At 41.3% G+C, this 27258-nt stretch overlaps 1 protein-coding gene across 1 annotated transcript in view; it reads right to left on the minus strand.

Moving 5' to 3' along the window:
• Nucleotides 1–27258, minus strand: part of SVOPL (SVOP like) — a 90931-nt gene that overhangs the window by 32775 nt on the left and 30898 nt on the right. The window contains exons 7-11 of the mRNA XM_055591044.1: nt 27018–27091; nt 21354–21559; nt 20451–20562; nt 19580–19661; nt 17390–17479 (exon numbers count right to left, since the gene is read on the minus strand). Coding sequence (XP_055447019.1) covers nt 17390–17479; nt 19580–19661; nt 20451–20562; nt 21354–21559; nt 27018–27091 — 564 coding nt within the window. The remainder of the gene's footprint in view (nt 1–17389; nt 17480–19579; nt 19662–20450; nt 20563–21353; nt 21560–27017; nt 27092–27258) is intronic.

The following is a 27258-nucleotide window of genomic DNA, read 5'->3' on the forward strand; positions in this document are numbered from 1 at the left end:
TACTGCACCCAGAGCGCCTGCCACTGCAGCAGTCCACTGCTGACCTGTACCTCCTCAGGAGACCCACAAACACAGGTCTGTCTCAGTCTCTGTAGGGTCCCTGGGTCCTGGTGCACACAAGGTATGTTTCAGCCCTCCCAGTATCTCTGGCAGGTATGGGATTTGATTTTAAACCTAATTTAATCAAATCTTTAAATTGGATTAAATATTTATGAGCATGGCCCCACTCATCAGAACAAGACTCAGTTTCCCCCTCAGGCAGTCTCTCCCACCAGGAAGCTTTCATAAGCCTCTTCTCCTTCTCCATCAGGGGGCAGACAGACTGAAAACCACAATCACAGAAAACTAACCAATCTGATCACATGGACCACAACCTTGTCTAACTCAATGAAACTATGACCCATGCCATGTAGGGCTACCCAAAACACATAGGTTATGGTGAAGAGTTCTGACAAAACATGGTCCACTGGAGAAGAAAATGGCAAACCACTTCAGTATTCCTGTCTTGAGAATCCCATGAACAATATGAAAAGGCAAAAAGATAGGACACTTAAAGATGAACTCCCCAGGTTGGTAGGTGCCCAATATGCTACTAGAGATCAGTGGAGAACTAACTCCAGAAAGAATGAAGAGACAGAGCCAAAGCAAAAACAACACCCAGTTGTGGATGTGACTGGAGATGGAAGTAATGTCTGATGCTGTAAAGAGCAATACTGCATAGGAACCTGGAATGTTAGGTCCATGAATCAAGGCAAATTGGTAGTGGTCAAACAGGAGATGGCAAGAGTGAACATTGATATTTTAGGAATCAGCGAACTAAAATGGACTGGAATGGGTGGATTTAACTCCATTGACCATTATATCTACTACTGTGGGCAAGAATCCCTTAGAATAAATGGAGTATCCATCATAGTAAACAAAAGAGTCTGAAATGCAGTACTTGGATGCAATCTCAAAAATGACAGAATGATCTCTGTCCATTTCCAAGGTAAACCATTCAAAATCATGGTAATCCAAGTCTATGCCCCAACCAGTAATGCTGAAGAAGCTGAAGTTGAATGGTCCTAAGAAGACCTACAAGACCTTCTACAACTAACACCCAAAAAAGATGTCCTTTTCATTATAGGGGTCTGGAATGCAAAAGCAGGAAGTCAAGAAATAACTGGAGTAACAGGCAAATTTGGCCTTGGAATACAGAATGAAGCAGGGCAAAGGCTAATAGAGTTTTGCCAAGAAAATGCACTGGTCATGGCAAACACCCTCTTCCAACAACAAAAGAAAAGACTCTATACATGGACATCACCAGATGGTCAATACCAAAATTAGATTGATTATATTCTTTGCAATCAAAGATGGAGAAGCTCTATACAGTCAGCAAAAACAAGACCAGGAGCTGACTGTGGATCAGATCATGAACTCCTTATTGCTAAATTCAGACTTAAATAGAAGAAAGTAGGGGAAACCACTAGACCATTCAGGTATGACCTAAATCAAATCCCTTACAATTATACAGTGGAAGTGACAAACAGATTCAAGGGATTAGATCTGATAGAAAGAGTGCCTGAAGAACAATGGACGAAGGTTCGTGACATTGTAGAAAAGGCACTGATCAAGACCATCCCCAAGAAAAAGAAATGCAAAAAGGCAAAATGGTTGTCTGAGGAGGCCTTACAAATAGCTGTGAAAAGAAGAGAAGCCAAAGGCAAAGGAGAAAAGGAAAGATAAGCCCATTTGAATGCAGTGTCCCAAAGAATAGCAAGGAGAGATAAGAAAGCCTTCCTGAATGTTCAGTGCAAAGAAATAGAGGAAAACAATAGAATGGGAAAGACTAGAGATCTCTTCAAGAAAATTAGAGATACCAAGGGAACATTTCATGCAAAGATGAGCTCGATAAAGGACAGAAACTGTATGGACCTAACAAAGCAGAAGATGTTAAGAAGAGGTGGCAAGAATACACAGAAGAACTATACAAAAAAGATCTTCATGACTCAGATAATCACAATGGTGTGATCACTCACCTAGAGCCAGACATCTTGGAATGCAAAGTCAAGTGGGCCTTAAGAAGCATCACTATGAACAAAGCTAGTGAAGGTGATGGTATTCCAGTTGAGCTATTTCAAATCCTAAAATATATGCTGTGAAAGTACAGCACTCAATATGCCAGCAAATTTGGAAAACTCAGCAGTGGCCATAGGACTAGAAAAGGTCAGTTTCATTCCAATCCCAAAGAAAGGCAATGCCAAAGAATGCTCAAACTACCACACAATTGCACTCATCTCACACACCAGCAAAGTAATCCTCAAAATTCCCCAAGCCAGCCTTCAATAGTACATGAACCACGAACTTCCAGATGTTCAAGCTGGATTTAGAAAAGACAAAAGAACCAGAGATCAAATTGCCAACATCCATTGGATCATAGAAAAAATCAAGCGAGTTTCAGAAAAATGTCTACCTCTGCTTTATTGACTATGCCAAAGACTTTGTGTGGATCACAACAAACTGTGCAAAATTATTCAAGAGATGGGAATACCAGACCACCTTACCTGCCTCCTGAGAAATCTGTATGCAAGTCAAGAAGCTACTGTTAGAACTGGACATGGAACAACAGACTGGTTCCAAATTGGGAAAGGAGTATGTCAAGGCTATATGTTGTCACCCTGCTTATTTAACTTATAAGCAGAATACATCATGCGAAATGCTGGGCTGGATGAAGCACAAGATGGAATCAAGATTGCTGGGAGAAATATCAATAACCTCAGATATGCAGATGACACCACCCTTATGGCAGAAAGTGAAGACGAACTAAATAGCCTCTTGATGATAGTGAAAGTGAAAAAGTTGGCTTAGAACTCAACATTCAGAAAACGAAGATCATGGCATCTGGTTCCATCATTTCATGGCAAATAGATGGGGACACAGTGGAAACAGTGGCAGACTATTTTGGGGGGCTCCAAAATCACTGCAGATGGTGACTGCAGCTATGAAATTAAAAGATGCTTGTTCCTTGGAAGAACAATTATGACCAATATAGACAGCATATTAAAAAGCAGAGACATTTTCCAGTAGTCATGTATAGATGTGAGAGTTGGACTATAAAGAAAGCTGAGCACTGAAGAATTGATGCTTTTGAACTGTAGTGTTGGAGAAGACTCTTGAGAGTCCCTTGGACTGCAAGGAGATCCAACCTAAAGGAAATTAATCCTGAATATTCATTGGAAGGACTGATGCTTAAGGTGAAACTCCACTACTTTGACCACCTGATGTGAAGAACTGACTCATTTGAAAAGACCCTGATGCTGGAAAAGATTGAAGGCAAGAGGAGACAGGGATGGCAGAGGATGAGATGGTTGGATGGCATCACCCACTTAATGGGCATGAATTTGAGTAAACTCTGGGAGTTGGGGATGGACAGGAAGGCCTGGCGTGCTGTAATTCACGGGCTTGCAAAGAGTCTGACATGAGTGAGCCACTGAACTGAACTGAAGAATCACTCATGAACTTGGAAAATTGATAGATTTTTCATCCCCATTAACTGGTGAAGTTCCATTATTATCTGACGTGTTGATTCAATGTGTTTTCACGCCTCTGGAGGGTCAGGTATTCAACAGGCCAACAAAAATCATTGCTCAGGTGTGACGATTCAATTAGGGTTTTTTTGAAACCCTTAAAAAGTAAAGGCTTGTTTTTCCTTCTTGGTTTTTTTGTTTGTTTTTTTTCTTGGGCAGAACTTTTAAATTTGTACATAGTCTTTCCACACTATCAGAAAAAGGGTGTTCCAGAATTCTGTAATCTCCTATTTCAGATGAGTACATTATGATAAGCCTGCTCCCCTCTCACCCTCTCCCAATCCCTTATCAATTAACCCTTTAGCAACCAGAGCGCTCTTTTTAAAATACAAAAGCTGGTCACATTGCTGCTTAAAACCTTTCAATTACTTCCCACTTCTACAAAAACAAATCCAAAGTCTTCAGTATGGCTGGGAGACAGGTGCTAAGTCTTTTCAGTCATACCCAACTCTGCGATTCTATGGACTGTAGCCTGCTAGGCTCCTCTGTCCATGAATTCTCCAGGCAAGAATACTGGTGTGGGTTGCCATTTCCTCCTCCAGGGGATCTTCCTGACCCAGAAATCAAGCCTGCGTCTCTTGCATCTCCTGCACTGGCAGGTAGGTTCTTTACCACTCACTCCAACAGGGAAGCTCTGACTCTCCCATATCTCAGGGTTTTGTTCACCATAGCTATCTTCTATTCCAGGAACACACTGAGCTCTTCCTGCTCCAGGACCTTGGACCAGCTTTTATCTCACTTGACTGCTGTTACCCTTTACAAGTTGTGAGCTTCTCACACTTCAGGTCTCAACTCCCAAGGCCTCCCCAGAGAGGCCTTGTCTCTTCCTGTAATTTTGTCTTACTGAAGTATAGTTGATGGACAACACTATTTAAGGTACAGGTGCACAATATAGTGATTCACAATTTTTAAAGGCTACACTTATACATACTATATAATATTGGCTATATGAAGCCTTGACTTTTATAAAGGACTGTCCCTAATGGAATGTATGGACTTTAATTCAATTTATCTTTTGGGAAAGTAATTTTGAGCCAAAGGACAGGGTGTGCGGGGGGGAAGGGAAGGCATGTCATTCCTTATCATTGCCTCCAACTTACTTTCCAGTTGAGTGCTTTCAGATCATATCAGATCAGATCAGTCGCTCAGTTGTGTCCGACTCTTTGCGACCCCATGAATCGCAGCACGCCAGGCCTCCCTGTCCATCACCAACTCCCGAAGTTCACTCAGACTCCCGTCCATCAAGTCAGCGATGCCATCCAGCCATCTCATCCTCTGTCATCCCCTTCTCCTCCTGCCCCCAATCCCTCCCAGCATCACAGTCTTTTCCAGTGAGTCAACTCTTGGCATGAGGTGGCCAAAGTACTGGAGTTGCAGCTTTAGCATCATTCCTTCCAAAGAAATCCCAGGGCTGATCTCCTTCAGAATGGACTGGTTGGATCTCCTTGCAGTCCAAGGGACTCTCAAGAGTCTTCTCCAACATCACAATTCAAAAGCGTCAATTCTTCAGCACTCAGCCTTCTTCACAGTCCAACTCTCACATCCATACATGACCACAAGAAAAACCATAACCTTGACTAGACGGACCTTTGTTGGCAAAGTAATGTCTCTGCTTTTGAATATGCTATCTAGGTTGGTCATAACTTTCCTTCCAAGGAGTAAGCGTCTTTTAATTTCATGGCTGCAGTCACCATCTGCAGTGATTTTGGAGCCCAAAAAAATAAAGTCTGACACTGTTTCCACTGTTTCCCCATCTATTTCCCATGAAGTGGTGGGACCGGATACCATGATCTTCGTTTTCTGAATGTTGAGCTTTAAGCCAACTTTTTCACTCTCCACTTTCACTTTCATCAAGAGGCTTTTGAGTTCCTCTTCACTTTCTGCCATAAGGGTGGTGTCATCTGCATATCTGAGGTTATTGATATTTTTCCCGGCAATCTTGATTCCAGTTTGTGTTCCTTCTAGTCCACAGATATGCAAATAATTAAGATATACCAATAATTTATTTGACTCATTTTGATTTTTTTCATATATGTAAAGTGTGTGTGCACTACTCAATCTGTTGTGTCCAGCTCTTTTCACTTCCATGGGTTGTAGCCTGCCAGGCTCCTTTGTTCATGGAACTCTCCAGCAAGAATACTGGAGTAGGCCGCCATTCCCTTCTCCAGGGGATCTTCCCAACCCAGGGATCGAACCCAGTTCTTCTGCATTGTAGGCATATTCTTTACAATCAGAGCCACCTAGGAACCCCAATTATAAAGACCCTCTTGAAATTATGCCTCTTGAGATCAAGAATCTTGTTGTGGCATGCTGCCAAATGTTTAACAGGCTTTCCAAAAACAGTCCTAATACAGTATTTGCCTGTGATCATGGGATAAATACCACCATGATGCTAATTTCAAACTTCAATGTGACATCAACTAGCTTGCAAAATTACTCCCTAAAAATTTAACAGTTTTCACAAGCCAGGGCAGGCCAGTTCTGGCACACCACTGGAACCTGGTCTGGCTTATTTACTGCTGTAAATAGAACAATGCCAGGCATAGAGTAAGCATGCAACAAATTTTGGTTGAATATTAAATTGGAATAAATTCTCTTTTTTTTTTTGGCTGAGCCTTATGGCATTCAGGATCTTAGTACCCAGACTAGGGATCAAACCTATGCTCCCTGAAGTAGAAGTACAGAAGTCCCTTATAAATCCTTGCTTCTATTCTATCAATTATAAATTATAGCTTATGGAGTCCTTTTTACATTCTAACTGCCAAACTGTGAAGTGAGTACCTAGAGTTTGTAGAGAATTACTCTGAAAATAACTTGTCAAATGAGTCACCAAATTAAATGAAAGGCAAAAGACAGAGGAGGAGAGAGGGAAGGGGAGTTGGAAGGGAAGGAAGAGGAGAAAGGAATAGAAAGAAAAGTGAAAGTAAAACCAAACTCCTCGTTGACTGCCACACCTCTCACTGGTCCACAGACTAATGACACTGGATTCCCTCTGTTAAAACTATAGGTGATGCATCTTATATTAAGAATCAGAATTTCTGGGTGAAGTCCAGGAATCTTCATGTTATCAAGTTACCCTAGTAATTCTGATATGCACCAAAGTCTGACGACCACATCCAAGGGTACACTAACTAATGAACTTATGAGTGACACCAAGCTCTACTGTCTCCTTGGAACAGTCCACCCCAGCCCAAACCCAAGGCAAATATTCTACAAGCAAGCAAATCTTCCTAGATTCTAACTTCCCATTCTAAACCTGGTAAGGAAAAAAAAAAAAACATTCCAATTTCATTGTGATCAAAATAATTCAAGAAGACCTAGAAAGTATTTTTGTTGTTGAGAAATACTTGTTTGAATATTTAGTATCTTGCATTGTCAGGGGACATTCAACTTTAAGGGATCCACTATGTTATTTTCTTCTTTTATGTGCCATTTCTCAAGGACTCTCTATTCCTTATCAGTTCCTGGAAAACAGGAACGAGCAGATCTGCATGCAGTTCTCAGGACTGAGATCATGAGAAAGGGCACCTGCTTGGATTCCTTTCAGTGACTCCCTTCAGTGACTCCGTCTAGTGACCTTTTATTTAAAGGTAATCTATTCAGTTATGCCTCTCTTACTCAGGATATGGAATGTTTTCTGGCCCTTTGAAGATTGTTATTTGCTTGGCTTTGTTTTTGCTCAATTTTTTTACTGCCTAAAGCTGCGTTGTATGAAGATATATGAACATGCGGTTTCTGCAAATAAAGCACCCTTGTTTCACTCGCGACTTGGGTCCCCTGCATCCTTCTTCTCGTCGACTCCAGTCCCCAGTCTACAAAGACAGTGATAAGTGGCGCCCGAACAGGGACCTGGTGAACGCCCTTGGCAAGTAGGCGGAGTGACTGTTAGGACCTACGGAAATCGGTAAGTGTGGGGATATAGTACAAATGGCTGGAAAGCCCCATCACTTGTCTACTTTACTTCATTTATTTAAGGTTCAAGGACTTTCAGTTTCACATCAATGGATAGAGGCTTGTCTCCAAACAGTGGTTAAATATAATCCCTGGTTCCCTGATGAAGGCAGTTTTGATTTAGAAATTTGGAAGTGGGTTAAAGAAAATGTTGAACAAGTCACAAGACAGGGAGAAAATATTCCAATAAATTTCTGGCCCTTGTGGGCCCTCATTAAAGCTGCAATATTGCCATTTCAAGGCAATTCTAGCCCCTCTGATATTCATCAACAAACAGAACCCTCATTATACAAATGTAAATTAGATGATGACTTTACAGAAGGCCCAATTAGAGCAACATAAAATGTTTCTAAACTTTCCCACTATCTCTGCTCCGGCTGTTCCAAGCGCTCCTCCTCCTCCTCTTTTAACAGTCACGAAACCGAAGGTCCCCTCAATTAGAGGACAAAATGAATCTGATGATGATTCTTCTGATGCTCTCTTAGACACTAAAGCCAACAATACTTTTTTTGATGACAATGATAAGCTCCTAACACACACTCATATTTATGAAAACAGACGATCCACTCATTTTCCTTCACAACGAAGGCTTTCTGATTTACTGGCTTTGCAATCTCAAGTCTCTGAGGCCAGTGATCTTTTTGCCTTTCCTGTGTTAGGAAATGTTTATGCTCAAAGGCAACTAATACCTCAATATGAAGGCATTGATTTTTCTCACATGCAACAGATGAAAAAGGCTGTAACTATATACGGCCCTCATTCACCTTTTACTAAAGAACTTCTAAATGCTATGGCATCTTCTATTGGAAATTTTATTCCTTACGATTGGCAAATTTTGATAAAAGCTCTTCTTAAACCAGAAAAATATCTTCAGTGAATAATGTGGTTTCATGATGTGACCCAAGATCATGCCAATTCTAATGCTCAAGCTGGCACTCCCCAAAACCAAATTACTTTTAAAATGTTAACTGGTATGGAGCAATTTGATTTGGTGAAAGCTCAGATACAATGCCCTCCTTTGTTGCATGAACAATTCAAAGAAGGTGCTAAGAGTCAGACATGACTGAGCAACTTCACTTTCACTTTTCACCTTCATGCACTGGAGAAGGAAATGGCAACCCACTCCAGTGTTCTTGTCTGGAGAATCCCAGGGACGGGGGAGCCTGGTGGGCTGCCATCTATGGGGTTGCACAGAGTCGGACACGACTGAAGCGACTTAGCAGCAGCAGCAGCAGCCCTTGAAGCTTGGGATTGAATTACTCCTCAAAGGGAACCTAAAAGTAACTACACAAAGATATTACAAGGGCCTAATGAAGCCTATGTTGAGTTTTTAACTAGACTGGGAGTTGCAATCTCCCATAATGTTGTCAGAGAAGAGACAAGAGTACAATTAGAAAAACTGCTTGCATATGAGAATGAGAATCAGGAGTGTCAAAGAGCCATTGCTTCAATTCGTGAGACTGGGAATGTTATTGATTATTTGAAGGCTTGTCGCAACTTAGGATCAGAAACTCAGAAAATGCAAATGTTAGCTGAAGCAATGGCCGCTGCCTTTAAAAAGGGGAATGAAGGAGATAAAAGCCATTTAAAAAAGGATTGCCCTAAAAAACACACAGAAAATATTAAAACTACTAAAAAACCTCCAGGAGTCTGCCCTCAATATCATAAAGGGGTACACTGGGCTAAAAAATATCAATCTAAGTATGATGTTGAAGGGAACCCTATTTGGGGAAATTCAAAGATGGGGACTCTCCGAGTCCCCATCAACAAAAACCAGGGGCAAACTCCATCTTTTTCCTCAAACCTTCAACATCCAGCAATGCTGCCATCGAAATACCAGCCCTAAATTATTTTCTTCTTTTTCCTCAAGCAGTCCCCTCTAGAATACCTACTGGACCTTATGGACCCCTACCCCCACCAACCTTCAGCCTTATACTTGGCCAATCTAGTCTGACTTCTAAAGAAATTACTATTCACCCTGAAATAATTGATTCATATTATAAGGAAAAAAATTCAAATTATTATGTCATCTCAGATACTATGACAATTCAAAAAGGGGGACAAAATTGCCCAGTTACTTCTTTTACCTTACATTTATATTAACTCCTCTAATGGTATACAGACAGGTGGATTTGGTAATACAGATCAAAAGCAATCCTTATGGACATCAATAGTATCTGAATATGCATGACCAAATATAAATATCAAAATTAATGGCAAAAGATTTTCTTGTCTTCTTGATACTAGATCCGACATTACCATTATTTTCAAACATTTATGGCCCAAATCTTGGCCTATACAGAGAATTTATTGCCCAATTGCAGGAATTTCTCAAACCAAAATACAAGAGGTTTATCAAAATGTCCAAATATATCCATATGAGGGACCAGAAGGTCAGCCTGCAACCTTACAACCTTATGTGATAGATGCACCCCTTAATTTAATAGGAAGAGATTTACTTATGCAATGGCAAACTCAAATATATATTCCACATTTTTCCTAGGGGCCACTGCTCATTTAACAAACAATACAATTATTAAAATAACTTAGAAAAATGACGAGCCTATTTGGACAGAGCAATGTCCCCTTACAAAAGAGAAATTAGAGGCTGCTAAGGAACTTATACACAATTGAAATTAAAACATATTGAGGAATCTTGTTCCCCTTGGAATTCTCCCATTTTTGTAATAAAAAAGAAATCTGGAAAATGGTGTTTTTTTAACAGATCTTCAAAAAGTTAATACATCTATGAAACCTATGGGTGTATTACAACCAGGAATTCCATCACCTACTGCTATTCCTCAAAACTGGCATATTATTATTATAGATATACAGGATTCCTTTTTTACTATACCTTTACACCCTCTAGACAAAGAGAGATTTGCTTTCTCTTTTCCTTATCATAATCATACCAGGCCTCATAAATGGTATCAGTGGACTATGTTGCCTCAAGGAATGATGAATTCTCCCACCATGTGCCAATATTATGTAGCCAAAGCCCTTGAACCTGTGAGAAAACAATTTCCTGACTCTCTTTTTATTCATTATATGGATGATATATTGTTTTCAGCTCCATCTATTTTAGAAACTCAACAGACATTTGACATAGCTCAACAATGCTTAAAAGCTTCTAAATTAATCATTGCCCCTGAAAAGATTCAAACATCTACACCTTACTATTACTTAAGATTTGTTGTTAATAGACAACATATTACTCCCCAACTAACACAGATTCATGTTAATAAATTATCAACCTTGAATGATTTTCAAAAAATTTTAGGTGATATAAATTGGATTAGACCCTCTTTAGACATTACAAATTATCAACTAATTTATTTAACACTTTAAAAAGAGATCCTGATTTAAATAACCCTCGTTCACTTTCACAATAGGCACAAGAAAAACTCTAATACAAAATAAATTGCAAAAACAATTTCTTACTCGTATTAGACTTGATTTACCTCTAGAATTATTTACACTCCCCTCTCTCCATTCTCCCACAGGACTTCTTACCCAACAAGAATACCCAGTAGAATGGCTCTATACCCATTTTAGAGGGACAGTCACTTAACCCTAGGGGGACGGGGAGCCTGGTGGGCTGCCGTTTATGGGGTCACACAGAGTTGGACATGACTGAAGTGACTTAGCAATCATTATCAATTAAGAAATAGAGCTAACTCTAATTGGCTCTGATCCTCATAAAATTGTAGTCAGTCAGTCAGTTCAGTCACTCAGTCATGTCCGACTCTCTGCGACCCCATGAATCGAAGCACACCAGGCCTCCCTGTCCATCACCAACTCCCTGAGTTTACTCAGACTCACGTCCATCGAGTCAGTGATGCCATCAAGCCATCTCATCCTCTGTTGTCCCCTTCTCCTCCTGCCTCCAATCCCTCCCAGCATCAGAGTTTTTTCCAATGAGTCAACTCTTGACACGAGGTGGCCAAAATACTAGGGTTTCAGCTTTAGCATCAGTCTTTCCAAAGAACACCCAGGACTGATCTCCTTTAGAATGGACTGGTTGGATCTCCTTGCAGTCCAAGGGACTCTCAAGAGACTTCTCCAACACCACAGTTCAAAAGCATAAATTCTTTGTATTAATAAATCTCAATTCGAGAACGCATTACAAACTTCTACTGATTTCCAAATAGCCTTTCTGGAATATTTTGGAGAAATTTCATTTCATTATCCTTCTAACAAACTCTGGAATTTCTTCAAAAATACTGAATTTATTATCTCTCACATTGTAACATCACAACCTATACCTTAAACTTATGTTTTCTATATAGATGGGACTAAAAATGTCAAAGCCTCATTCTGGTCTCTCAAAGAATATAAAGTCTTTTATACTAAATTTCACTCTGCTCAACAAAATGAATTATATGCTCTCATTCAGGTTATTCACCTACATTCTTATCCTATTAATATAGTTTCTGACTCCTTATACTCAGTTTTTGTATTAAATATAGAAACTTCTACCATAAATTCTAATCAATTATCCAACAACTTTTTCTTGAACTACAATCTATTGTTAAGAACCACACTTCCCCCATTTATATTACCCATATTCAAGCACATTCTTTCTTCCTGGCCCTATGGCTCACGGCAATGAACAAGCTGATAAACTTGTCTCTTTTGCTACTCCTGAAGAGCAACATGCTCTATTACACAATAATGCTGGCTCATTGCATCAAATTTGGAAAATTCCATACCGACATGCTAAAGAAATCATTAATAATTGCTCTACTTGTAGGCCCCTACATCTTCGACCCATTGCACAAAGTATCAATCCTCGAGGATTACAACCCAATGAACTATGGCAAATGGATGTAACTCATTGCCCTGAATTTTCTCCCTCTTCCTTCTTCCATGTCTCAATCGATACAAATTCTTCTTTTGTATGGGCCATACCTCCCCGAGGTGAAACTACACAACATGTTATTAACTCACCTATTAACTTGCTTTACAATAATGGGAACACCTAGTTCTATAAAAACAGACAATAGCCCTACCTATATTTCTAGGCAATTCAAACAATTTTTGCAATCATTTTCTATTAAATATATTACAGGTATTCCTTATAATCCACAAGCACAGGGCATAGTTGAATGAGCACATCACACACTGAAACTACAAATAAAAAAATTTAAAAAGAGGGAATACACAGCAACACTTCTATCTTCCTTATCCAGAGCAGACTTTTCTAGACTCTTGCCTGGGAAATCCCATGGACAGAGGAGCCTGGCAGGCTGCAGTCCATGGGGTCACGAAGAGTGAGACACGATTGAACGACTTCCCTTTCACTTTTCACTTTCATGCATTGGAGAAGGAAATGGCAACCCACTCCAGTGTTCTTGCCTGGAGAATCCCAGGGACGGGGGAGCCTGGTGGGCTGCTGTCTACGGGATCGCACAGAGTCAGACACAACTGAAGTGACTTAGCAGCAGCAGCAGCAATGCAATATATTCTTTAATCCTATAACTATTGTTAATAGAGCTTTATTTGTTATTAATTTTTTAAACTTACTGCAAGGTGATAGTTTGACAAAAGCAGAAAAACATTTTGAGGCATTGAAGGATACCTCCCTTCCTCTACCCATTCGGGTTGACTAAATAATGGAAATCTGGAGAATTAATATTACAGGGAAAGGGGTATTGCTTGTATTTCTCCAGATAGAGCCAACGAAATTAGTTGGCTCCCTCTTCGGAAGATCCACCACAGGGGAGCCACCTGCATTCAAGATGGAGAAGAAACAGCAAAATCCCCAGGAGGAGAAGTTTCCAGTACAAGCCATGGTGGCTTTAAAAATTTCCAAGAAATGTCACACTTGACGTCATCGACCTTATGATCTCCCTACTTGGGGACAGATAAAAACCCTTACTAATCAAGCTGAAAATCTGGTTTCTCGACAGGGAATGCCTCGGAATCCTGAAAATATTTTTGTTGCTATGCTTGCTTTGCTTGCTTTTGCTTCCTCCACTCAGGCTGACTTGATTAATCGCACTTATTGGGCTTATATACCTAACCCCCCTTTTTGCAGGTTATAGAACAGACAGATATAGGACCAATCATATCCACTAATGACTCAGTACTTTTGCCCTCTCCTTGGAGCTTGGAGGGGCCCTCTCATCCTGAGGAAGAAGGAAGACTAACATTTCTCTAGGGTATGAAATCCTTCCTTTACACATGGGCCCAACAGAATTATGTATTAATGTTAGTCGACAAACATGGGCTTTCGTCCTGCCTCCAAAAAAGAACTTCCGTACATTGTTTAGACTGTTAACTGCCCTGTCCTCTTATGAGAACCATGTCAATACTACCAAAACTCTAGGAAAAGGACAAAAGTTGGAATGTAAGGGGTTTACTTATAAGGATTTTAAATATACTCCTGTTTATTGAGATACACGTCAAGCTAAATGTTTGTGGCCAATTACACCGCTGTTGATTGGGGACCCTATGGTATGTGGTTATCTAACTGCTCAGATGATATTAATAGTACTATGTGTGATTATGTTACTCAAGTAACATGGAAAATTACCAACAGTTCAATGGAACACTTCCATGACAAAGGACACCTTGGCTGCCTTGACGGCAGAATGGCACCTCATTGCCCTCAAATCATCCTCCATAAACAAATTGGGCCTGAACAATAAAACATCTGGAAGCATGCTACAAGTACTGAAAAACTTGGAACTTGGACTGGGTATTTCACAGGAACCCGTCATAGTCATAGTAACTATTCCTTCCATTATAATCATTCATATTTTATACAAGCTTGTGTTCCCCTTTTGTTATAGCCATAGGAAACTTACAATTTAATAAGACTTTATGTTCTGTGACTTGTATCGATTGCAAATTGTATACTTGTCTTAATTCCTCTATCTCTCTAAAAAATGAATCCCTTTTGATTCTTCGATCTCAATGTAGTCTGTGGTTGCCAGTAGATCTCCAACGACCCCAGAAAGCGGGTCCCATGGCAAGACTCGCCTCCCAGTTCCTCACTAAATTACTCTGACGATCTAAGCGATTCGTTGGGTGGTTGATTCTTGTTTTGGGGGGTGAACAGCCATTTGCACCACTGCTGCTGTTGCAGATGTTGCTTTACAAACTTCAATTCAAACACAAAACGTTATTCAAAATTGGACTAAAGATGCTCACACTATATGGGTCACTCAGGTTCAGATAGATGAAAAAGTTCAAGACAAAATTCAGGAATTAAAAACAGCCATCCAATGGGTTTGAGATCAATTAATAGATTTACAAAAACAAGTATTATTCAACTGGAATTGGAATTCTACTCAATTTTGTATCACTCCTTTTTGGTTCAACCATAGTGCTTACAAATGGGATCAGACCAAATTTCATTTGCAAGATACACATAATAATGCTTCCTTAAATGTACAATTCTTGCAAAAGGAAATCCTTGAAACCTTCTCTAAGAGTCTACCCTTTTCCAACAATTTGGAAACCTTAGCTGAACAGCTAGCTGATCAAGTATCTGGGCTAGACCTTCGAAGATGGTTTCAAAGCATTACACATAGTATTGGATCTGGAACTACAACGCTGATAATTATCCTGGTGATTATATTTGTAATATACTGATGCCTTTCAACTAAAATTGTTCAAACTAAACAAACTCAATTGGTCAGAGCCTTTTTCACAAAGTATCTACAGTCGCCCCCAATTATGAAAAAATAAAAAAGGGGGAACTGTCAGGGGACATTCAACTTTAAGGGATCCAATATGTTATTTTCTTCTTTTGTGTGCCATTTCTCAAGGACTCTCTATTCCTTATCAGTTCCTGGAAAACAGGAACGAGCAGAGCTGCATGCAGTTCTCAGGACTGAGATCACGAGAAAGGGCACCTGCTTGGATTCCCTTCAGTGACTCCCATCAGTGACCTTTTATTTAAAGGTAACCTATTCAGTTATACCCCTCCTACTCAGGATATGGAATGTTTTCTGGCCCTTTGAAGATTGTTATTTGCTTGGCTTTGTTTTTGCTCAATTTTTTAACTGCCTAAAGCTGCCTTGTCTGAAGATATATGAACATGCGGTTTCTGCAAATAAAGCACCCTTGTTTCACTTGCAACTTGCGAGTGAAACAAGGTCCCCTGCATCCTTCTTGTCGACTCCAGTCCCCAGGTCCTGGTCTACAAAGACTGTGACATTGCATTGATTGTTATTGATCATTTTAGCTAACACTTACTAGCTAACACTTACTGAGGCCTTGAGTAAGTGTTAGTCGCTCAGCTGTGTCTGACTGTTTGCAACTGGGTGGACTGTAGCCCACCAGACTATTCTATCCATGGAATTCTCCAGGTAAGAATACTGGAGTAGGTAGCCATTCCCTTCTCTAGGAGATCTTCCCAACCCAGGGATCAAACCCAGGTCTCCCTCATTACAGGCGGATTCTTTACCCATTGAGTCACCAGGGAAGCCCAAGAGACTATTTCTGAAGTCTGGAAAACCAACTATACCTCAGTCTGATCAATAGGATCAATATTTTACTGCTGCCGTTCACCATTTTGTTCTTTTCTGAAATGGTAAAATAAGTACAAAAGAACTCTGAAAAGCAAAATTGCAAGACCAAACCTGCCCTCATTTTAAATTAAGACAAGGAGGGGACTTCCCTGAGGGTCCAGCGACTAAAACTCCACCTTCCAAAACAGGGGACTTGAGCTCAACTCCTGGTCAGGGAACTAAGATCCCACATGCCGAGGGGCTAGTGAGCCTGTGCTCTAAAGCTAGAAAGAAGCCCTCACGCCACGATGAAAGATTCCAAGTGCTGCAACTAAGACCCAACGCAGCCAAAAATAATAAAACTTTTAAACAAATAAAGATGAGAGGGCAAAACATGCCCAAGATAGTCTTAAGAAAAATGGTAGCAAAATCCTGTGTTAAATTGTAGGAAATACACATTACAGTCTACTCAGCCCACGTCAACCCAAAACTTTCTCCAAAAACTGCCACCCCGCCCCCCACCGCCCAGCTGCTTCTGTGCATAAGCCTGACTTTGGCTGCAACTGATGTAGCTCAAGTATGAACACCTGACCAGGCCTGGCCAGTGGGATGCAGGGAGAGCATCTTTCTGGGTTGTACAGAGCACGTTGGTATCTTCTGGTAGCTGGATCTAAGGATAGATGTCTGGGATTTGTAAGGCGGCAAGGTCCATGGGCAAGCACAGCACACTCGTCTTGAGGGCACACAGTCTGAATGCTCCATGACCACAGACCCTAGACAAATGTGAGGAGGCAGAGCCTGGGTCCCCGACAATGTTCACAGCCTGGATCAGGCCCACCCAGCACCCAACCTCACTCTTGTTTTTGGCTGCAGCCAGGGCAGGTGGATTTTCAATTCTTGTGGCCAAAACAGAATGACCAGTGCAGAGGGGCAAGCCATTTGGACCCTCTGAGGAACCATAATCATGTGGGTTACCATATCTGCCTCTGATTCCCTCCTGAAACAAGGTCCCCCTACCATGGTCCCGATCACCTCTGGATTTTCTCCCAGCCTGCAACTGGTTTGCCTGAGTGCTGGACTTGCCCTTCCCGGGGCCACCTCCCTGCTGTCTCTCAATTGCGCCCTTGACAGCAGAGTTGGAGCCCACTGTCACTCAACGGCTCCAACTCCCTGTGCCATCTGTGTCCTTTGCATCTTTCACCAACAATGTCCAGCACAATACATGCTGTTGACTGGAAGCATTGATTTAGCCTCTTTTCCCACCAAACTCACCAGACAATGAGAAAACAGCACCTCAAGGAAACTCAAGTAGACAAATATTTGGTTAAACCCTTAACCTGAAGGGACTCAGGCCACTCTTTCCCCACCTCCCTTAGACATATCCTCCCTACCGAGACTGCTGGGCTGTACCTGGGATATAAATGGTGCCACTATTGCTCCAATGCGACACAGGGAGCCACTGGTCCCCATCCCCAAAGCACGCATCGTCGTGGGGTAGACCTGGATGGGGCCAGTGTAGAAAGCATCAGTTAGTTTAGACTCTTTCTTTCCCAAGTCCTCTGTTCTTCCCTCCCCGGGTCAGGCTTTGATAATATATAAAAGGCCAAATAGTCTATATAGACAGGATAAGAATAGAAGATGTTCATTTTCTCAGGTACACAACTTTGGATTTTAACAGTATCAGATAATGAACATTTAGAAATTATCCTTTCAGTGAGCAAATTCCAAAATATGTGTTTAATATTCCAAATGTGATTTTAGAAAGCTAAACTTTGGAATCAGATAGAGTTCCACCTTAGAGCTATAAACATATAAAGGTAGTTCTACTGAATGGAAAGAAAATACACCCCAAATAGCAACAATCCAAGCAAATCTTTAATATAGATACAGGGAACTGACTGAAGTGTCAGATACATACTACACCATCCCCCATGTTTGCATTTCAAAACCATATGGCACAGTCTGCTTTCTTTCATTTATAGCAAGACCTCATTAATCTGCAATGCAGGAGACCCAAGTTCTATCCCTGGGTAAGAAAGATCCCCTCGAGAAGGAAATGGCAACCCACTCCAGTATTCTTGCCTGGAAAATTCCATTGACAGAGAAGCCTGGCAGGCTATAGTCCATGGGGTCACAACCTTCGTACATGATTTATTGATTAAACCACCACCAAAAATCCGTACTTCATTGATTCAGAATTCTTGATAGGCAAATATTTAATAAAGAGGATTATAGGAAGAATATATAGGGAGAATATATGAAAGAATGCTTAATTTTAGAAATTTTTCTCTGAATGCTATGTAATACTGATCAGTTTTTATCAATTCAGCAAAGTAAAGCATGTGACCTCTCTAGACACCATCTGTCAGATGCAACAAGATGCTATCCTGCCCCAGGGGAAACCACTGTATTTATAAAAGACGACCTGGAGGCTGAGTGCCTTTTCAAGGAGTTCTTTTCTTTTTGTGGAAAATGAGGTTACTGGCTATTGAAAACAATGGATTCAGATACACAGAGACGATCTTTGCTCTAATATCAATATTTTTGTTTTTTGACAATTCTAGGAGATGAAATAATTCAAGACAATCATCTTTTGGTACACATCTTTGATTTTTTTTTTTAAGCCATAAACATCAGGGGAAAAAATACTTAGATGTAACCCTTTAAATGAACATGTTCCAAAATATGTTAAATTGAATATTCCAAATATAACCTTAGAGGTATACCACAATACATACAGACCTTTAAGTTCGCAAATTCACAATAATTTTAGATTTTGTCAATGGAACTAAATGAAGAATTATGTATTGATATATGTCAAATATGTTATACTATCCTATTTTTAATCTGCATGAGAGGAAAAGAATATTTTTTTCCTGTGGCTTTAATGATTTTGATATGTAATATCTGTATTCTGAACAGACTTTTACCTTTCCTGACATGAAAATGAATGAAACCTTATCAGTCCCTGCAGCACCACGTTCTTTAGCTCAATGAAAGACAAAGCCAGTTAAAATACTGTTTCCTATTCAGACATTGCTTATTTCTAGGAATGTTTGCTCTTTAAACTGGGGCTTTCTGAGGAGCCCCCTCAGAAGTAGATGTATTAAGTATATGGAATAATTCAATAAATTAAAGATAAATCACTCTTATATTTGAATTTAAGCCACACACAACAAACAGCAGAGTGGGATGTGATCTTGCAAAAGAAAAAAGTTGAAAAATACATTCTAATTTCAAAGAGAGAGAGAAATAGGGTGCTTTACATTATATCAGCAACATGCAGGTACGGGCCCTATTTCTTCAGGAAGCAGGGTAAGTGGGCAATGAGGGTTTTTTTTTTGGTTTTTTGGTTTTTTTTTTTTTTTCTTTGGTTAACATGAATGTGATTTACTGAGAAAGGGAGAAGGTCCTATCTTTCTTCTCAGAGACTGACTTTCACTAGACCCCATGGGGCAGGAGAAAGACCACATCAAATACACCTTCTGATGTCATTTTAATAGGATGTTTTTAGAAACTCATCAAAAATCAGCAGAAGCCAGGGATGCATTATCTACAGACAAACACCTTGATGTAAGCAACCCCTTCCCCAAAACTAACCTCAGCAGTGTAAATGTAGATGGTGTTGAAGTTGGCTGCCACCAGAGCCCTCAGCATGAAGAGGAAGCCAATGAGGCCGGCGCTAGGAAACCGGAAGGGACACATTACAAAGGCAGTATGGGAGGACCTTCCGGGGCCCCCATCCCAGTGCATTATAGCGGCCAACGCACACACACCCATGGAGACCAGGTCCCCAGGGTGCGGCTCATCAGCTGGCCAGACCGTGGGGTCCTAAAGCAAAAGCCTGACTCAGACCTTCAATCCTGTTCCCCCAAACTGTGTCGTTCCAGCCTGTCCTCCCCCCAGTATGAGCACACCTCTATGACCATTCCTGGAAAATGGTAGAGTGTGCAGAATAAGTCATACATATTATGAATGAGGCCACCCTAGAGTCACAAATTGCGTGCAATGACTTTTCCCACCACAGGTACTCTGTCTACATCACTGTCTTGACAATGGTGCAGCTCATTTGGCCAGTGACTACAGTCCCCATTCTCAAGAAGCTTTGTATAAAGATCCTAAGTATCTTGGTGAGCATGCTCAATACCCCCAGGCTAGTTCTGTTCAGGGGCAAAAAGGGAGGAGGACGGACACAGGCAGCGTGTACTCTACTTTCCCAGGGAAAGGGACTTGTTCCTGACGTGCACTGAAGGCCATGGGTCAGGAGACCTCATTTTATTTATTTTACATTTTTTTTTCTGGCTATGGGGCATGTGGGATCTTAGTTCCCCAACCGGGGATCGAACTTGCACTCTCTGCAGTGGAAGCATGGAGTCTTAACCACTGGGCTGCCAGAGAAGTCCCCAGGAGACCTCATTTTAAAACCGCCACTCAAAACTAGGTTGTTCCAAAGCAAACAGAGAGCAAATACCTTGAGGTGCAAATATTGAGGAGCAGGAAGAATAAAGCCGTGCATCCCATGGTAATAGAAAGGCTCAGCCTTCTCCCCAGGAAATTAATGCCCAGGATGTTTAAAGGATTCACTGGGAAAAAAAAACAAAGACAATTTTCAAAACTTTGACAGCAAATGGCATTTATCAACACTGGCATGGTTTCCTCCTTGTCATTTCATAAAGAAACAACTTAATCCAAACCTCATGGGTATTGCAGCCAAGGCACAGTCACACTGTCATCAGCATCATGCTCTTTCACACCCTTTTCCCATGTGGTCTGAGAAAAACAAGTCTTGGTGTATGCGAAGTACATTTTATGCCCAGGATGTGTATTACTGCATATAGGTCTAAACTGCCCACTTGTTCCATCTATAAATAATTTATGCTGTTTTTCAAACTCAAAATGCCATGAATTTTTTTGGGGGGGGTGGGGGGTGGTGTATACACAGCATGTGGAACTTCCCCAACCAGGAATCAAACCCACAGCCCCTGCAGTGTAAGCATGGAGTCTTACCCACTAGACCACCAGGGAAGTCCAAGGTGCCAATGATTAAGTACCATTATTTTATGCCTATTAAAGCAGAAACAGTGCTTCCAAAGGGAAACCTAATAAGTCACTGTAAGACATATCCCAGTTGCAGAGATATTACAATGTGGGGGAATGCATCTTATTGATTCGATAAAGTAATTCAAACCTCTACGTCTCCAGACTTGTCCTCCCTACATTCATCCACACTGGAGATACGTCAGCATGATCTGCGGACTCGTCTAGTCCTACCAGGCAGGAGCCAAGTATATGACAGGCCACTCTTCTCTGTGAGGCTTTGAGTTGCCTGTCCCCACCCAAAACAGAGAGCCACCCAACAGAGAGAGACATTTACGAGCAATTTCGCCAATGGTGCTGATAATCATGGTCCTGTAGTCGGAGGGGGCGAACATGTGGCAGTAACAGGGGCTCTGGCTCTCCTCCAAGACCCCCACGGTCACGGCCACCTCGGACTCAGACCGCGAGCCACAGACTAGGTCCCGCTCCAGCAGCTCGGCGCTGGCCAGGATGACTCCGTAGTAGGCAAAAGAGATGCCCAGCCTGGAAGCAAGAAAAGATGGGCATCAGGAAAGGCTGTCTCCAGGCCTGAAGAAGGGGCAGCCCCATGAGAGATGGGGAGAAGCAGGAAGAGCTTTTCAGGTGGAAGGTACGGTGTGTGGGAGGGGAAAGGAGGGGAGGGGAAAGTGGGGTCACATTTCAGGGGGAGACTGGAAGGTGGCCTTCACCAGACACTGCACAGTGAGAAACAGATTTGCAAGAAAAAGCAGAAAGGGCCCAAAGGACCCCCTCAGGCCAGGAGAGAGTTTTGTCACAGAGTCAGAACAGAACTAACACCACATTGAAACTGCCCCCCTCATTCTTTAGCTCATGTACTCTGTTACTTTAGCCCTAAATACACAGAGTTAACTATCAGAGGACTGTTGCTTGTGCCCAAAAAGCTTATTAAGTTCCCATCCCAGGTGGTCCTGGGTTAGTTTTGGCTACTACTTGTAAGTGAGTTCATTTTCAGCCTAGAAACCTTGCAAATAAGCTGAGATAGGGGCGGTAGAGTAAAAATAACCAATATCGATTTGAAGTTTTGTAGAAACCTTGTGAGCAAACAGAAGAACAAAGAAATGTTAAGCTTCCATTGAAGGCCAGTGGCTCCAAGAAGTCTGCAACCTGTCATGACCCTTTCATCTCGAACCCTCCCACCTCCATCTTTCCCTCAGCTAAAGCGCAGCCTGAAGTCTACTCTAAGATGGTTCTTTAAAACTTTAGTCCACCATCTTCTCAGTCTGCTGGCATTCTGGATAAAGTCGCTGTAATTTGCCTCAACACCTTGACTTCTACTGGCCTGTCATGCGGCAAGCAGCGCAAGCTTAGCCTGGGTAGCAGTTTCATTTTCTGCAGCTACTCCAACATGTGAGCACAAACAGTGCTTTAAACAGTTCACAGGTATTATCTCACAGTCCTGGAGCTCAGCACTTCAGTGGGTCTGGATGACTTCTCTGCTCGATGTCTTCAGGAGGCAGAAACGCCAGTGTAGGCGGGGCTGCTCCACTTTTTATGGGAGAATCCATCTTCAAGCTGATCCAGACGGTTGGCACAACCCAGCTGCACAGGCTGAAGGACTCTTGTCCACGATCTCGCTGGCTGCCAACCAGTGGTTTTCAGCTTCTGCAGGCTCCACTTGTTCCTTGTCTGCAGAGCAAGCAAGAGCAGTCGTATCCTTCTCATGCGCCTGCCTTACCTCACACTTCTCTTCTGCTTTAGTTCTGATTCCAGCTGGAGACTTCTCTACTTTTAAAGACTCGGGTGATTAGATTGAGCCCACCTGCCTAATCCAGGTTACGCTCCCTGTTTTAGGTCTGATAACCATACTTAACTACATCCATGCGCTGCCTTCACACCGACAGTCAAGTGTTTGATTAAATCACCAGGTGTTGGAAATCTTGGGAGTCATCTTTAGAATTCTGCCTTTCGGAGGTCAGGAAGACACACAAGGTTTTTTGCTTTTGCTTTATATTTCCTTCATCTCTCTCTCTCTCTCTCTCTTTTTTTTTTGTCTAGTCTTAAATATTTTTATATATTTAAAATAAATATAAATTTTTATATATTTAAAATAAAATTTATTTAAATATAAACATAACATACAGAAAAGTTCATATATCAAACTGAAGAAAAAGAATAAAGTCAGCCTCCTAGAAGCCCCCCTCATGCTTATTTTATGGAAATGGTTATTAAAGGCACAGGTAAAAGACATATGGGGACAATTAGGGGAAATTACATATATTCTGCACACTGCATGATACTAGTGATGATTGTTAATATTTTTTCATATTTTATTTATTTGGCTGCACCGGATCTTAGTTGTGGCAAATGATATCTTTAGTTGCGGCTCTTTAATTGCAACACGTGGGATCTAGTTCCCTGACCAGGGATCAAACCCAGGCCTCCTGCATTAGGAGTGCTGAGTCTTAGCCAAAGAACCACCAGGTGAGTCCCACAATTGTTAACCTTGTTGGTGTGATTATAGGGTTGGAATCACCTAAGAAAATGTCCTCAAGTAGTTGAGACTCCTAATGAAGTACCTGGGGATGAAATGGCATGAAGTGTTGGGCCTACTTGGAAATACTTCAGAACAGGAAAAAAAACAGCCAACGCAAATGGGTGAATATCTGTGATTGTCAGATCTGAGTGGCAAGTAAATCCTCTCTGCTCTCTTGTGAGCTTGGAAACTCTCATCATGAAATATTGAAATATTTAAAAAGAAGACAATAATCACCTTGTTATTAAGGTAGCTTTAAATTTTGCTTAATTTCCAAATACTGAGAGTATTTTAAAAATTAAAAAGTCTCAAAAGGAGACACATCAACGTATTTTTAGTGATTATATCTGGGAAAGGCAGACAACCAATTTCCTGAATTCAAACACTATCATTAAGTTTCAACTGTTCTGAATCTTTCCATAAGTGGAAGCATGTATTATGCATTTTGTGTCTGACTTGCTTTGCTCATTATTACATTTGTAAGATTCAGCCATGTTGAGGGCAGAGCACGAGTTTTCTCATTTTTATTATTGTATGGCATTCTATTTCACAAATCTAACAAAATTTATCCATTACACTGTTGATGGGCATATGGGTTGTTTTTAGTTTGGGGCTGTTACAAATAAAATAATGCTATTTTATTTTACTTGGCATTTCTGTTGAATATAAATCTAGGAGTGAAACTGCTGAGCTATAGGTTATGCATACTTTCAACTGCAGTAGAAATCGTTAAACAGTTTTTCAAAGTGGTCATGCTAACTTGAAATCCAATCATCAGTGTATAAAAATTCTAGTTACTTTACATCCTTCCCAACGCTTGATTGGGAAGATCTCCTGGAGAAGGAAATGGCAACCCACTCCAGTACTCTTGCCTGGAATATCCCATGGACAGAGGAGCCCGGTAGGCAACAGTCTGCTGCTGCTGCTGCTAAGTCACTTCAGTATGTCCGATTCTGTGTGACCCCATAGACGACAGCCCACCAGGTTCCCCCATCCCTGGGATTCTCCAGGCAAGAACACTGGAGTGGGTTGCCATTTCCTTCTCCAGGAGATCTTCCCAATCAAGCGTTCAGAAAGTGAAAGTGAAAGGTGCTGGGAGCCACCACGGGAGATCCCACCCAGGACAAAGGTCATGCGGAAGAGAACCTGACAGGCAAAGGTGGGTCAGGCCTCGAGGGACCCCCTGAATCTGCTCGAGCATCTACCCCAAAACCAGAATCTGTCTGTCTTACTATTTTGTGCCTTTCACCAACTCTTCTGTCATTAATAGGGGGCTATCCCCGACCACCTTTCTCTGGAAAAAGTCAACTTAGGGCTTTAGTTAATAAGTCTCCTGGGCATGAAAGGAATATTTCTATTTTAACCCCTCTGTTGGCATTCTAGCTTGCCTGACAGGTTTATCCATACTCTTGCAAGTAACACACATGATTGTTCACAACTCCCCAACCTTGAAAGGCATGGGAAACCAAAACATTCTAAAAGTCCTAATGAGCATAGAGTCCTTTAAGGGATGAAAAATTATTAGAATAGATAGTATTGGTAAAGGGCTTCATTATTGGGCCAATGCTTGCCGCCAAGTTCCCATATCCCTTATCCATTGTGCACCTGGGAGTGCATTGGTTAACATAGTTGGAATGTAAGAAAAACAAGTAGCAGCCTTGGAATTAACCACATCAGACCTTTGAGCTAATCGGTTCTTTATTTGTTGTGACCCACTGCACCTTTGCTCCGTGAGAATGTAACTCTGTTTAGTACTTTCTGAGGCTGGGAGAAATAAAGAAGAAACACTTTAAGGGAAAACAAGTTTTCTGGCTGATTAGCCTTTATCAAAAAAGGGTCATAAAATGTCCACAGGCCTCCAAGGCCAGAAGATATTGTACACAACATTGTTTATGGGAAAGGTATGCAGAAAAAATTCTCGTTTTGATAAAGACAAAACAGATGTAATGTTTGGGCTGACTCTGTATGACTTTGTATCTTTCATTTCCCTCTATGTACAAGTCAAGGTATAAAAGTTCCTTCTGAAAATAAAGTTATGGGCCTCGCTCACCGAAGCTTGTTCTCCCAGTGTCGTTCTTTTTTTTTCTTTTTCCTCCTTTTCTCTCTCTGTTCTTCTTTCAGGATGACTCCTTGGGGCACAGGGGCTCTCTGAGTTCACTTTTTTGCCTGGGCTTCTAAGACCCAATCAGGAAGGCGCCCTGCGTCTTTACCAGGGAGGGGGCGTCCTGCGTCCTCAACCCCACCGAGAGGGCGCCTGTGGCCTCCGTGAACAGAGCAAGTTCCATGCCAGGAGCTTTATTGGCTTTCTGTGTTAATCAAGGAAGATCAAGCCCTGCTCTCTGCTTTGCTATCCTTTCACCTAGGCTGTCATCCTGAGGGTACTCCTGGATCCTGCTGGGGCTGGACCCCAGCAGAAAGGGAAGTCATTCAGTCGTGTCCGACTCTTCACAACCCCATGGACTGCAGCCTACCAGGCTCCTCCGTCCATGGGATTTTCCAGGCAAGAGTACTGGAGTGGGGTGCCATCACCTTCTCTGGCTACAGTCTATGGGGTCGCAAAGAGCTGGACATGACTGAGCGACTTCACTTTCTTTCTTTCAATGCTTGATACAGTCTTTTTAACTTAGCCATTCAGGTGGATTTGTAATGGTTTCTCATTTGGTTTTAATTGTACTTCCCTGGAGACTTTAAGGTTGACCATGCTTTCATGTATTTATCTGATATACATTTCTGTCAAGTGGCTGTTCAAGTCTCTGGCCTATTTCTCTACCAGGTCAGGTATGATTTTCTTGTTGAAATAAGTTATATCACAGTAACATATATTAATAATATATATAACATGCATATATAATTTGTTGGACATAATATACTATAAATTTCTTTTCTCAGTTGGTGGCATACTTCTCAGGCTCTTAATTTAATGTAGGCAAACTCATCAATCTTTTCTTTTAGCGTTAGTACCTTTTGTGTCCTATTTAGAAAATCTTTGCACAGAGAGAACCACTGAATCTATTCCTTTGAATATGACTTTCAGTGACCTCAGAGGATCAGTTCCTGGAAAGTGATGAGGGAAGAGACCAGGCTGCAAAAGCTTAGTACAGAACTCAAATGAAAAAATTTTAAAAACTGTTTATAGATGATTTGGATTTTTTTCTCTCTTTTCATATTGCTATTTTATATCTATTTTTTTGGTCTGTGGTGTTAAGCAAAAAAATAAGGCATTCCTGGTGTCTGCCTTGTGTTTTCTCCCCAGAGCACTCAGGAAGAGTTTACTTCAGTGGACTTTCTCCCACTGAAAATGTTTGTTTATTTGAACCTAGTTTTTTTTTTTTTTTAATTAGAGTATAATTGCTTTACAATGCTGTATCAGTTTCTGCTGTACAACAATGTGAATCAGCTGTAAGTATACATATATCCCGTCCCTCTTGAACCTCCCTAAACCTAATTTTGAAATAATACCATTCTTACCATATGACCCAGATCTGTAACGTGGTCCGTAAATATTTAGCATCCAATAAGTCTGCAAATCTTCCTCTCTTTTCCTGGGGTAGTGAAAGGGAGAGACAGGACAGATTAAGTGGGTTAAGAATGGACAAAGGTGACTGTAATATTTTAGATCAGAGAAAGCAAGAACAATGTGGGAATGTTGTGCAGAGAGACAGCCACTCCGCTCCCTGAATACCCTTCACCCAAACTCATAAATACTGGC

The sequence above is a fragment of the Bubalus kerabau genome, chromosome 8, assembly GCF_029407905.1.
Source record: "Bubalus kerabau isolate K-KA32 ecotype Philippines breed swamp buffalo chromosome 8, PCC_UOA_SB_1v2, whole genome shotgun sequence".
Taxonomy (NCBI): domain Eukaryota; kingdom Metazoa; phylum Chordata; class Mammalia; order Artiodactyla; family Bovidae; genus Bubalus; species Bubalus kerabau.